Source organism: Adiantum capillus-veneris, chromosome 16, assembly GCF_014529385.1.
Source record: "Adiantum capillus-veneris isolate H3 chromosome 16, ASM1452938v2, whole genome shotgun sequence".
Classification (NCBI taxonomy): domain Eukaryota; kingdom Viridiplantae; phylum Streptophyta; class Polypodiopsida; order Polypodiales; family Pteridaceae; genus Adiantum; species Adiantum capillus-veneris.
In genome coordinates, this window is record NC_140946.1 from 126,187,179 (window position 1) to 126,201,133 (window position 13,955).

The following is a 13,955-nucleotide window of genomic DNA, read 5'->3' on the forward strand; positions in this document are numbered from 1 at the left end:
TTTTTGGCATTGCTTTTTCTACGCAAATTGCTGAGAAAGAGAGAGAGAACCCTCTTTGCTTTATTTTAGCAAGAGAGAGAAAGAGAAAGCCTCTCTGCTTTATTTATTAAAAGAAAGAGAGAGGAAGAACTTTTGCTTTATTCGCCAAGCTTTTGAGCTTTTGATTTTCAACTTTTGGGGCTCTGCTTTTGGCAACCCTTATAACTTCAAATAAGTGAGCAAGCCTCTCACAACTGAGAGCACCTGGACGCAGAGTCTGAATGTGACGCCTGCCCGCACTCTTGTACTTTGAACTCAGATTAATACAAAAAGAAATACCAAAAGGGGTGCCAGTCTTTGGGGCCAATATCTTTAGGCACGGAACTCCGCCGGGCCAATGTCGAATAAATTGTGAACTGTTTTGAAGTGGTTATTTGGTGTTGTTGCGGTAGATTCTTGACTTGGAGTGTCCAGGTCTGTTACAAAGATCAACACAATATCATCAGTATTCTCCCAATGTATCAAAAACCTTATCTATATGCATACCAAATAGAATAGGGGACAATGGACAACCTTGTTTCACTCCAATAGTGGAGTGCACTAAATAAAATATCCCCTCTGGAGTGGGTACATCTCCCACTATTGACCTGTGTAGAGCCATGATCGCCCAAATCAACTTATTGGGCACTAGCATGTGCATCAATATGGCTCTCGGCACCATGTCAAATGCTTTGCAAAAATTCACAAAGCTACAATAAATCTGTCTCCCATGTGCCCTACCCTTCTCAATGATGCCTCTGAGCGTCAAAACATGGTCGAGTGGAGAAGCCTCTCTTGAAACCGGTATGTCCCGTTGCCCATACGCCCTCACTCTCCGCCCATGTGCTTCTCAAGGATAGATGCATACAATCGTGCCAATGTGTGTCCAATCATAATAGTACAATAGTTTCGAGGCTCCGTAGGATCATGTGCCTTGAAGATAGGCACAATAGTAGACAGTCTCCAAGTCTCAGGTAGACCCTTACACATGACACAATTGAACAGAACTGCAAAAACCTCTGTCAGCATATCTTTAGCAGGTATAAAGTATTCCGCTAGTAGACCATCATAATCATATGCCCTCCTGGTCCTCATCCTGTCAATGGCCGTCCACCATCTCAATGGTAAAGAAGGTACTCGTAGATGGGCATGGCTTAAGAGGATCTGGAAGGGGTGTCTGTCCAAGGACCGTACATAAGGATGTTGCATACTGACCCCACACATCAGGAGAAGTAATCATTGAAGGAGAGGAGTGCTCATGAAAGAAACGACATGCCCCTCTCTCTCTCTCTCTCTCTCTCTCTCTCTCTCTCTCTCTCTCTCTCTCTCTCTCTCTCTCTCTCTCTCTCTCTCTCTCTCTCTCTCTCACCTTACGAAGATTGAAGACAAGCTCAACGTCGCCATCAAAGAAAATAAAAAAATGACGGATCCGACACTCACATCCGTCATAAAAACGCCTATGCAAACTCGAGAAGGACGGAGAAGCCTACATCAAAGAACGCAAAGCATGGGGGAAAGAGAAGGAAGAATGGGAGCTAGAGAGGGTGAAAGAAAAAGACGAATGGCTCAAGGAGAAGGAAGCAATGCGGGAGCAAATCGAGCTCCTCAAAGCCTCGATCGCATCCCTCACCCCCGAGGACAGGGAGCTCAAGGAAGAGGCAAAGGAAGCCCTCAAGGTAGAGTTAACCCAAGCCTTGACCGCGAGCATGGAGACCAAGCTAGAGGCTACCAAAGAGGGTTGGGTCGAAGTAGTGAAGAAGAACATTAAGAAGGAGGCGAAGGAAGAGGCACAAAAAGAAGAAGCTCTCATTGTGCATACCACTCTTGAGGAAGAGAAGATGAGACAAGCCCAGCGTCTCAATGTGCGCATCACCGGCATGGTGGAAAAAGAAGGCTCTACTCCGGAGACAGATGGGAAGACACTATGCAAGAAGCTTGGCTACGGAGACCCTCCCGTTCATCAAATCTTGGAGAGCGGGGAAGGACCCCACGAGGAAGAGAGCTCTCATTTTACACTTCCCCTCCGAAGAGGTATGATCCACCTTCCTTCACAAGAGGGTGATCTTGAGAGGGCTTGAAGGCCCCCCCATCTACCTTGATGACGATTTCACGCCTATGCAGGTAGCTGATCGCCGGACATGTATAGCGCGAGTACACCAAGCTCGCAAAGAGGGGAAGAAGGCTTCATACAGAGACGGCCGGGTCATCATTGATGGCAAGGCCATCCCATAGGGATTCGCGGCCTATGAGACACCATAGGAGATACATCTTGCAGTCTGGAACTGCAATGGAGATCTATAAACACATCCAGAGAGGCTTGAGGAGGTGTGTCGAGACAGGGATATCATTCTCTTGACAGACACACATGAGAGCCCTGACAGGAGCCTACCTCGGGTTCAGGGATTCCATTGGGAGTTTACACACAGAGATTGTACACGCCAGCACACTACGAGAGGATCAAGAGGAGTAGCCATACTCTTCAAAATTGGGCTCCAGAACACAATACAGATTCTCGCACGTGATCCCATCCCACCGCCACCCGAGCCTCGCCCTACTAGCTCCACTTTCTTCACAGCAAGGATGGTACAGAGGGCCATAGACCAACTACAGCATGGCCGCTTGGCCGACCATACAGGATTGCAGAGTGAGCATCTAATATACACAGCTTCCACTATAGCCCCTTTGATTGCACATGTTTTCAACCGGGCTATAGGGGAGGGCTTCCCAGAAGAGTGGACCAGGCACACTATTGTGGTTCTCCACAAATCTGGCGACAACCTGGACCCAGGGAACTACAGGACCATCATGATTGGCCACACCATGGCCAAGCTATACGGGGCGGTACTTGAGGCAGAGCTCGGTTCATATGTAGAGATTGAGGGTCTACGAGCACGCGGCGAGGCAAGTTTCTGACGGGCCTTCTCCACTATTGATCACATCTTCATTCTGCACTGCCTCATTGATGGGGCAAAGGTGCGGAAGAAGAGATTATATTGCTGCTTTGTGGATTTCCGCAAAGTTTTTGATACAAAGTCACGAGAGAGGCTCTTCCGACGCCTCCAGAGCTTGGGGATACCATCAGATATGATTTGGGCCGTCTATGCACTCTATGAGCAGGTGACTGGGAGGGTATGCTGTTCAGGAGGTTTGTCTGAGGCTGTTGCTAGCACCATTGGTGTTAAGCAGGGCTGCCCACTCTCCCCCACTCTATTCGGACTCTACATCGACAAGATCGAGGACTACATTCTACGAGTTGGAGGAGAGGGGTCAGACCTCGCAAGTACACCTGTATACATTTTATTATATGTTGATGACATTGTATTGATTTCAGAGTCACCCGAGGGATTACAGCACCACTTGGCTGCCTTGGATGAGTTCTGTACACACAGGGGTTTGACAGTAAACCTTGGCAAGACCAAGGTCATGATCTTCCACACCTCTCCCATGGTGAGAGCTACAGCAGTATTCACAGCCGCCTTCAGACCGATAGAGGTCGTCACTTCATATGTCTACCGTGGAGTCACATTCACGAGTTTGCCTGGTCTTTTCTCCATGAGACAGGCAGCTACAGACTGACTGACATGGGGGTACGCAACGTTGGCCATGTTAGAGCGGCGATGTCACCAGGCACACTTTCAGGAGCCCCGTACGAAGGGGTGGCTATTTGACACATTAGTCACACCAGCTATGATGTATGCAGCGACAGTTTGGGCCCCAGGCCTCACAGACACCTAGTGGAGTGCGGTCGAGAGGCCCTAGGTACGTATGATCTCGCGATTATTTCACGGGAAGCGGACACTTCCACATGACATCATCAGAGTAGAGCTAGCGGCACCTCCCATGATAGTAGAGGCATTGTTCCAGACTATCTCCTTCATTCAGTAGATGAGAGAGCTCCCAACAAACAGACTCACACGCAGAGCATTTGAGGCAACTATACAGATCTCAGAGACAGGGTATGACAAAGCTTGGTACACTCAGGTTAGAGCATGGTTTGACAGACAGGGTCTAGACATGGATAGACTACCACCCTTTCAGTATGACCCAGATTCACCCCACATCCGCCTCTCACGTAGTGAGAGGAAGACTGCTCAGACAAGATCTTTGGCAGCTCTACACCAGTCGGACATGGCTCACACCCGACCTGGCATCTAGACGGTCACATTACCGAGATCAATTCCAGGACATACTAGCAGACAGGTTCATTCAGCGACCACGATACATGGATACTTACATGCCTCACAGCTCGAGAGTAGCTATTGGCCAGCTGAGGGTTTCCTCACATCGACTAGAGATTGAGACTGGCAGAGCATCAGACACCCCCAGAGAGGAGCAGATATGCCAGGTATGTAGAGTAGAGCTAGAGGATGAGGAGCACTTTGTATGCAGATGCAGAGCATATGATGACATCAGAGGCAGATACGAGGGTTTATTCACAGGGCAGCCTACCCTTTGAGAGATCATGGACTCCAAAGATCAGCGCCAGCTGGGGCGATTCTTACTAGAGATACAGAGCCACAGAGAGGCCTTACTTGAGCCCACGACAGCTCAAACAGGAGGAAGACAGACCCAACTCACTGACTTCTTCGTCTCACGACATCTACCTTCCCCCCCACCACCCGACACACACAGAGGGGTGACTCTTCAGCAGGCTGAGACCTCCAGAGCTAGGAGACGGCCCCGGGCTACAGGTTGCCGGGCCCCCAGACTTCATCGACGCCAGATTGCGGAGATTCAAACCCGTGATCGCCGAGCCACTGAGGAGAGACGAGCCCAGATGATGGCCAACCCCACTGCAGCCATCCGAGTAGCCCTCGCTCCAGCTCCACCCATGTACCACATCTTACACCCACCCATTAGCACAGGATGGAGCTAGTTTAGTTAGTCACCCAGATGCATATCATGCGTGTACTACCCTCTTGCATATAGGCTACCATAGTGATAGCGCTCCACACACTCACACTCTCATCATGGAGATTTGTATCAACTTTATCAGTCAGTCAGTCAATCAATTTTTTCAGCACTTTTGTCTTTCCGATTGACGGAAGACACACCCAAGTACATTGATTTGTCTCATAGACCGATTTCGGCCTTCTAATAGACGTAAACCTTTCTTTCTTTCTTCTTTCTTTCTCGCGGGGGGGGGGGGGGGGGGGGGGGGGGGGGGGGGAGAGAGAGAGAGAGAGAGAGAGATGAAATGAAATAATATATCAACGTGTTCTTTGGCTCTCTCTGACACAAAAAGCACAACCTGGCCTCGGCTAAAATGCATCAAAATTGGCAATCTCCAATGTGCGTGCGTGCGTGGGTGTGTGTGTGTGTGTGTGTGTGTGTGTGTGTGTGAGAGAGAGAGAGAGAGAGAGAGAGAGATGATATATTAACGTCTTCAAAAGGCCAAAATGACCTATGAGATCAATCCGTTGCAAATTGTTGAATCTGATATCATGTCTGTGTCACAAACTGCTCACGTGTCAAGCCACTGAAGACTTGAGCCGATTTACAGAGCCCAACCAAGGGGCCTAAACCCTAAGAAGAAGCAGTAGAAGAAGAAGTAACAGCGGAGGCAGAAAAAGTTCCCACCAACTTATGGGACCCCGTCCGATGGGGGCCCAATTTTGACTAAAGCCAAAACACGACCCACAAATGACCAACGTAAAAATATGATGATGTGGCAACTGTACGGACGCCCGCGAATTGCCTTGGCAATGCTAATGTGGCACCTTTACAGATTTCTGTGTTTTACGCTAAAGATGTGGCAGTTGTACCGATTTCCGTGAAGCGCGCTTGCTGCTTTTGACAGGCCTCATGCTTTAGAACTTAAAGAAATACTGAAAAGGGCACCAGGGTTTGGAGCCCGTGCTCTTTATTGTTTGTAAACCTTGGTAAACACCACACTGCAATGGATCAGGAGATCAGCCCCTGCATTCACTTATGGTCAGGAGACTGTGGAGTACACAGATGCATACACTTACCTTGGGGTAGTCTTCTCTGGGCCAATGTTTTCTTTGAAGAGAGCAGCAGAGACTAGATTGACCAAGAGGGTATATGGCCTTGGGAGGATTGGAGAGGATGTGTTCATGGGTTCAGCTCCAGGAACCCCGAACAAAGCTCTAACTTTATGATACCTTGGTAGCTTTAGCTATGCTCTAGATTGTCTCTCTTCAGATCTCCTCAATAAATTGTCTCTATGCTTGTGTAACTCAAGCAGATACAATCCAAGATATCTTCAGTCCTGATAGCTCATGACTTTGGAGAGGGTCCGAAGCCTTCTTTGAATAGACAACGGAAGGGACCCGTATCTTGAATACATTGTGCATTGCATATATAATGCATCTATCTCTGCTTTGTATGGCATAGGCGGCATATCCTGCTGCCTGCAGGTATCCCTCTGAATCTACAAGTCTCGATCTCAAGCTGGTGTGAAGATGTCCATATCTGACCAATGTCGCACCGTAACCCATAACCCATGAGATAGATGTGTGTCCATATAGGTGGGTTGAATCACAAACCCATCCCCTGTGAGTTGGAGAAGATGCTCTTTTTAGAAAGTCATCTTCGTGCCCAACTCCTGTGTCGGCTTTATCCATGTCCTCCTGGTGTCCGTAATCTCCACCCGTGTAAGAGACAACGATGGTGCATCAAGGGAGTACTAGAAGGGAGGTAAGATGTCCATGTTGAAGCCATGTATCTAGAACCATGATGACATCTGTGCATACAAGTATGATGTGTCCCCCTGTAAAGCTAATTGTCTGGAGGACTCAAGGGCCAATTTAGCATATTTGTCTTTGGTAGTATCCCATATGTTGAAGGAGACTGATCTGGTAAGCCCCTCTATCTCCATTCGGGAGGGAGGGCTGCTAACTCCACTCTAATGATCTCATGTGGCACGGAGGCCTTCGCTCTAATCAGCCGAGAGATCATAGATAAAAAATATGGCTCAGATAAAAAAAAATCTCAAGACTCAAATCCTGCCGATCGGCATGCACAAATAAGTCGTACTTAGCAAATAATGATTCCAAGAACTCAAAAATGAACAATGGCTAAAAGCCCTTTCTTGTAAATCTGTGCAACCCTTCTAACTTCAGGAGTAGTTGACTCTCGTAAGCTACCACAGCCATCCAGCATCAACACTACTACATGCTTCACAATGCACTTCTAATCACTGCTGAACACCCAAAAGAATCAAAACATGTCCTGTAGTGTGCTTCCATTATCCTATCAAAAGTTGTGATCTGAAAAGGTCCCCAAGTAAATGGAACAACTTTCTTTGTAAGGGCATGCAACAGTGATCGATCTTTGCTAACATTCTGATGAACCTCCAACAGTAGGACATAAACCCAAGAAGCTCCTCCACGCACATTCTTCAGCTCCAAATAGCTTCTACCTTGGCCAGAGAACGTAAAGAATTTGATAGGACCGTCATCCTTGAATGCTTTGGGGGTGGGAGGTCACAGGAGCTGGCATGGATGGTAAGGCTAAAGCCATAATGAAACCATGAGTGGCTGGATGGTGGTGGCGGCCAAGATGGAGAACCTATGGTGGTAGAGGTTGACTTTCCTAAGATGCATGCTTAAATAACTAGAGGCTAAATGTTGAAATAATCTGCCCAAAACTGAGAAGTATCAGAAGAGGTTAAATGAGATTATGAATAATGAGATCAAATAGAATAATTAGAAGAAAATCTTTGTGTAGCTTCTGACTTTAGAGAGAAAATCATTGCGCAAATAGGGAGGATTCTGACTTTGACCAAGAGTTAGGAATGGAACACCATTATATGCGAATCGTCAACCAGACACAAGAATCTATTGCGTCTTTGACCACGGGCAAAAACTGAAACCCTAAAACCTGTCACACCTCCAATGTCAAGGTGGCAAGAGTCAAGGCTTGATCAAGATCAAAGATTTGGCCTCCATGTTACCAATTTGCCAGACTTCCATCAATCAACAGTAAGCCAGCACGGAGCACCCATCATGTGGTCTCTTGGCTATCATGGGTATCAAGAACATTCATACTCTATGAGACTGACACTACAAATGTTGCATCATCAAATCAGCCAACTAGGAGCATCCATCATGTGGTCTCTTGGCTATTATGAGTACTTAACCATATACCTATTCTCCAAGATTGACAATGCAGATGTTGCATTCTACATACATTGTGGATATTGTTTAGCAAACCATTTTCATTAGAAACAACAAGAGACTATTTATTAAACCGATCCTGGCATGTGCATGTGACGAGTATCATCAAAAAGGGCTTGGCTTTTAACTAATCTATGGAATGCCAAAGAAGTTCACTGACAAGGCAGTAGTCTCCACATGCTGAAGAGACTCTGCCAATGCTAAGAAAAATTTTATATGAACATATACAATTGGCACAATTAGGTTTACACACAAAAGATTGGCCTTAAAAGACACAATTTTTTTGTCTACATTGTTATCACCAGATGTTGTCCAAACAATTAGAAGGAGTCTCATTGCAAATGTATTTGAATGGAATTTACTTACAGAAACATAAGAAAGAAAATTCAATGCATCATACCGAATCGAAGTTGAGGAAGGCCTCTTTAGCCTTTTCCATCAAGCCAGCCTTGCAATAAGCATGGATCAGATAGTCATACACACTTGCATTTGGTTTGAGCCCTGATTTGTGCATAAGCTCCACCAAGTCTACGACCCGTTCATGTTGGCCTCTTCTTCCATTTAGTTGCATAAGCTTGAAAAAATCCTGAACAATCAAACCAAGGTAAACATCAATCAAACGAGAACTTATACTCCACCTTGCAAAGATTGAGAAGCAAGCTTCAATAAATCCTGAACAATCAAAACCAAGGTAAACATCAATCATACGAGAAAATATACTCCACCTTGCAAAGATTGAGAGGCAAGCTTGCAGCAAATATGGAAAATTTAACATTTCATTAAATGGCATAAAAGGCATTGTATTTCTTTAGTGCAGAGTATGAGCAAAAGTCAAATCCACCAAATGTAGCTTTGTTCTAGAGACCTAACCCAAGGTTCGATGACCCTTTGCACATATATAAGGTCACAAAACTCTGAACTTACAAACCAAAGAAAAAGACTTGCAAAAAATACACAATCTAAAAACTTACACATTTAACCGAAACATGAATTAATTAAAAGGGAAATTAAATATAAATGAAAGAAGAGTACCAAAATTAAACTAATCCAATTGTTTTTATTATATAAGACTTTCAGTCATTCACACTAGGACCAAGAGATATACACCAAGATTTAGTTCTTGAATTTCAAGCTCTTCTATCTTCAACACTAGATACTTGTTAAAAAAGTATATCAAATATGATGTGGAGGTCCTTGATCCAATCAATCTCAACAAGGCGGTCGCGATTGCTCTCGCACAGGAGATGAAGCACAGTAAGCGAAAGCCTAAGGAGAACAAGACTTCTCAAGGAACCTCTCAAACTTCTCAGAACCCGCAAAATGGTAAGAACGGTAAGAATGGTAAGAATGGTAACTCTTCTAGCCCATCTTCCTCTAATCCTTCAGAAAAAATCTCTCAAAATGAATCTAAGGGTAAAGCTAAAGCACCTGCAAACCCTAAGCTAGCCCCATATGAAAAAGCCACACAAGGAATTATAGGAGGATACATAACGGCTGAAGAACAAGTGATTTATGCTAAAGAAGGTAGATGCTATCAATGTCACGTCAAGGGTCACATTAAGAAGGCTTGTCCTAAGACAGACCCACCTAAAGAATCTAAGGCACCCACAGCTACCACAAGCACTTTAATGAACCAAGCTGAATCTTCTCATGTCTTTGACACACATATTGATGAGTCTCTCATGAAGTGTTATGGTCATGTAAAGGGTCAGCGTTTTATCATAGTGTTTGATCTAAGCAGTATGCATGATGTGATTAGTGCCTCTCTTGTTGAGAGAGCCCACCTAGAGGTTAGTCAGAAATCTCCTCTCGAGGTGTCTGTGTTGCTAAATGAACTATTTTCTTATTTTCTCAAGTAATTTCTTTTTATTGAAATTAGGATATTTAAAAATGTGCACTTGAACCGTAAGGTTAGGAACTGTAGATCTACTGGAATTATTGAAAGCCATCAGGAACGGAAAACTCTGATGTGTCATATGATGGGTGACATTAAGCATCGCGAAGGGGTTTTACCGTTAGTTCTGTAGGAGAGACTAGGAAACGAGTATTCCTGATGCGTCACGTGATGGAGTGACAGGAGCATCGGAAAGGGAATTATCTCATTGGTCTCGCAAGAAATCCGAACTGGAAAGAGGAATACGCGTAAAGACGCAAGCACAAGAATAAAGATGGGTTCTGAGAAACTTTTCTTAAAAAAGCGGAATATTTTAACGAGTTTTCCGGGAAGAGCAGACACTTTCTCGCGAGGAATCTATGTCTGCATTGCATTTGTGCATGTGGTTGCATCCAGGGACGCCTTGGAAGTGTTGTGAAAAGCATTGTTTTAAACTTATAAGGTTTTATTGAGTTTTTGGGCAAGTTCAGACCAACTTTAAAATATGCCGGCCACCCACTTAATAAGCGGGCAGCCACTTAGAAAATAAAGCAACAAAACCAACCAGCGAATTCTCTCTCTATTTCGGGTAGAACAGCAGGGGGGGGGAGGGAGCGATCTCTACCCGGCCAACCTCTGCTCGACTATTCCTGTTGTGGCCAGGGAGCTATAAAAGCACCACATGCCTTCACTCAGAGCAGGAGTTGCCAGCGCCAACAAGAGAAGACTCTGCCGCCGGAAGAGGCAAGAGATCGTGAGACTGCGCAGCACGGAAGTCGCTTTTCCTGCGCAAGAGCGACAGGTATCTATTGTGGATTCGCCATACGAATTGTTGTCCCATGTTTGTGTGTGTGTTTGCAGGTACTTCATCGCAAAGAAGAAGCGAGAAGGCTTCGGCCTACGCTTGGGAATTCCGAGAACAGAATTCATAAATTGTCTGCGGAGTCTCGACTCCCAGTACAGACGGAAAAAGGATTGAGAACTCGTTTCCCTTACGGGAAGGAACGATGTCACGTGACACATCGAACCCTATGTGTCCGTGGACAAGCTACAGCACGACAAGGGTTCAGTCAATCCAGTCAGTCTAGATTTAGAAGTGTTCTGGCACTTTTGTGAGTCTGTTCGCAGACCGTGCATGCCCAATCACTTAGTGTAGATGCATATCCTCTGGTTGCACACAGCATGATCATAAGCATTCCCATCAGAATCCTTCAGGGGAATTTTCCAGTGCATTTAGCCTATTTTCCCTACTTTTGACATTTTTCACTTATTATTTTTAAGTGACTTTTGTTGGAAAGTAGGTAGGGCAATTTTGCTAAGTTTGTATATAAGCAAACTAGAGCTAGCACTATTTGGCAGAAGAGGCAGCAGGAGCCAAGCTCAATAGGCAATTTCTCCAACAAGACCCCTTGGTGGATTTCCTCCAAGCAAGAAGAATCAACCCTAGCGTTTTCTCATCAGCAGATCACCGCGACGGAAGCAAGCCCAGTGCATAGCGTTTTCACTCAGCATCATCGCCAGATCAGCCAACAAGCTAGCGTTTTTGGGAAACCAGCATACCTAGCGTTTTTTGACCTACATCAGCCTAGCGTTTTTGAAGATTTCAGCCACAGCATGCAGCGATTTCAGCAGTAGGAAAAACATCAAGATCAGCCCTAAAGAAGTAGCAGATTCAGCCCCGTAAGAACCTCAATTTTCAGCCTTAACGAACCTCAATTTTCAGCCCTAAACCTGCAGATTTTCAGCGACAAAGACCCACCGAAAACAGCCCCCAAATCAGCGTTTTTGGACTAGTCGCAGATTTCAGCCCATAGCGTTTTTGGACAGCAGCCCTTAGGTCACTCTCGTCGTCCCCGTCGTCATCGCCGACATAGCCTAGACTTGCATCAATCTCATGCATTCAGTTTGTACCAGTTTGTGCAATCATAAATAGACCACGCTCGCCGACGAGAGTGGGGCCTTCGGAGGAGGGTTTTACGTCGTCTCTGGTGTCGTATCTCTCTTCTCTCTCTATCTCTCAGTCTCATACACTTGCACGCACAGTGTCCATTCACTTTGTTTGTGATCATAGCATTCTCTCATTAAGAACGGAAGGCTCTCCCTTCCATAAGAACAAAAGGAACCTTGAGCACAATTCGGAGCACTCATCTTGAGCAAAGCGTAAACATTCATTCCGCTGCACCTAACAAACGACCATCGAGCCAGACAATTAGAACGGAGGGGTTCTTGTGCTTGTAAAAAAGATTCTCCCTAATAAAGGATTCTCTTTAAGGGGAGGGACCAGCCCCTCTTCTGGTCCCAAATACTGTGTCAAACTTCTCCCTCAACTCTGTTTAGTTGAAAGATTATTTATGCTCTTATTCGTGTGCGCTCCCGTTTGTGACAGTCTGGCTTCGCTCCCATTATGAACTCTCTCATCACGAAAGAATGCCTTGATGTGTTGTTTACAATTCAACAAGCTACTTTCCGTAGGAAATTTCTCGTGTCTCCTCTTTCAGAATGTGATATGCTTTTGGGCATTACATGATTTCGAGAGCATAACCCTCTCATTGATTGGGAGGCCAACACTCTCACATTAAATGCCAAGACTGACTCTCCCATGATCATTTGTGCTAAAGAGGGTCTGCATTCTTTGCCTCTCATTTCACATGTGCAGGTAAAGCATGAATTACGACGAGGAGCACAAGCGGCATTCATCTATGCTGCTCCAGTTTCCCAGAGCATTCAGGCTCCAGACAAGTATTCAGCTTTGTTTACCAAGTTTAAGCATCTCTCTTTGCAGGATGATCTTCCACCCTTGAGGGGCCGGAGAACCATCACATCGAGCTTATGGAGGGGACACATCCTGTCAGTAAGGCTCCCTACCGTTTGAACAAGACACAGGAGGAAGAGTTAGAGCGGCAACTCACGGAGCTGGTGGCTCGAGGATTCATACGTCCGAGTGTAAGTCCTTTTGCTGCTCCTATTTTGTTTGTCCGCAAGAAAGATGGTTCGTCTCGTTTGTGTGTTGATTACAGGGCATTGAACAAGATGACCGTCAAGAACAAGTTTCCGATGCCTCGCATTGAGTATATCCTTGATAGGCTCAATGAGGCAAAGGTTTTCAGTAAAGTCGATCTCAAGAGTGGATACCATCAAGTACGAGTATTCAAAGGCGACATCTTCAAGACCGCTTTTCGCACAGAGCGAGGGCAATGGGAGTAGTTGTTATACCTTTTGGATTGACAAGTGCCGTGGGTACATTTAATCGTCTCATGGTAGGCCGTTTCGACGATATGGTTGGTGTATGTGTGCTCATCTTTCTTGATGATGTTCTCATTTTTTCTGCATCGTGAGAACAACATGAAAAGGATGTCGAAAGGATACTAACCCGTTTGGATGAGTGTCAGTTGTACATTGCAGCTAAGAAATCTGAGTTTTTTCTCACTGAAGTTACTTATCTGGGTTATATCATTTCTGCAGAAGGCATCAAGCTAGACCCCGCGAAGGTGGAACAGGTACGTAATTAGGATTTGCCCAAAGCTGCATATGATGTGCGTTCTTTTCTTGGTTTATGTCAAGCATATAGTTCGCACATAGAAAATTTTGCACGCATTGCCGCACCTATGACTGATGTTTTGAAAGAGGTAAAGACTCGCCAGCAGCGCAAGGACTTGCTCGAAGCAGCCATTAAGGCTTTCGCAGCTCTCAAGGTTGTGGTGACAGAAGCACCGTGTCTTATCCTTGAGGTATGGACGGATGCGAGCAATGTCGCCATAGGCGCTGTGCTTCAGTAGCATGGTCATCCAGTAGCTTTCCTTAGCCAGAAGCTCAATAGTACAGAAAAGAACTATTCATGTCACGTGACACATCCAACCCTATGTGTCCGTGGACAAGCTACAGCATGATCAGGGTTCAGTCAGTCCAGTCAATCTAGATTAGAA

General features: G+C 45.6%; 1 protein-coding gene and 1 pseudogene across 1 annotated transcript in view; one reads left to right on the plus strand and one right to left on the minus strand.

Annotated features, from left to right (window-relative positions):
• LOC147439828 (uncharacterized) overlaps positions 1 to 13,955 on the minus strand; it is an 81,057-nt gene that overhangs the window by 19,288 nt on the left and 47,814 nt on the right. The window contains exon 3 of the mRNA XM_086485569.1: positions 8,560 to 8,745. Coding sequence (XP_086341695.1) covers positions 8,560 to 8,745 — 186 coding nt within the window. The remainder of the gene's footprint in view (positions 1 to 8,559; positions 8,746 to 13,955) is intronic.
• LOC147439829 (uncharacterized) lies at positions 4,043 to 5,047 on the plus strand (annotated as a pseudogene).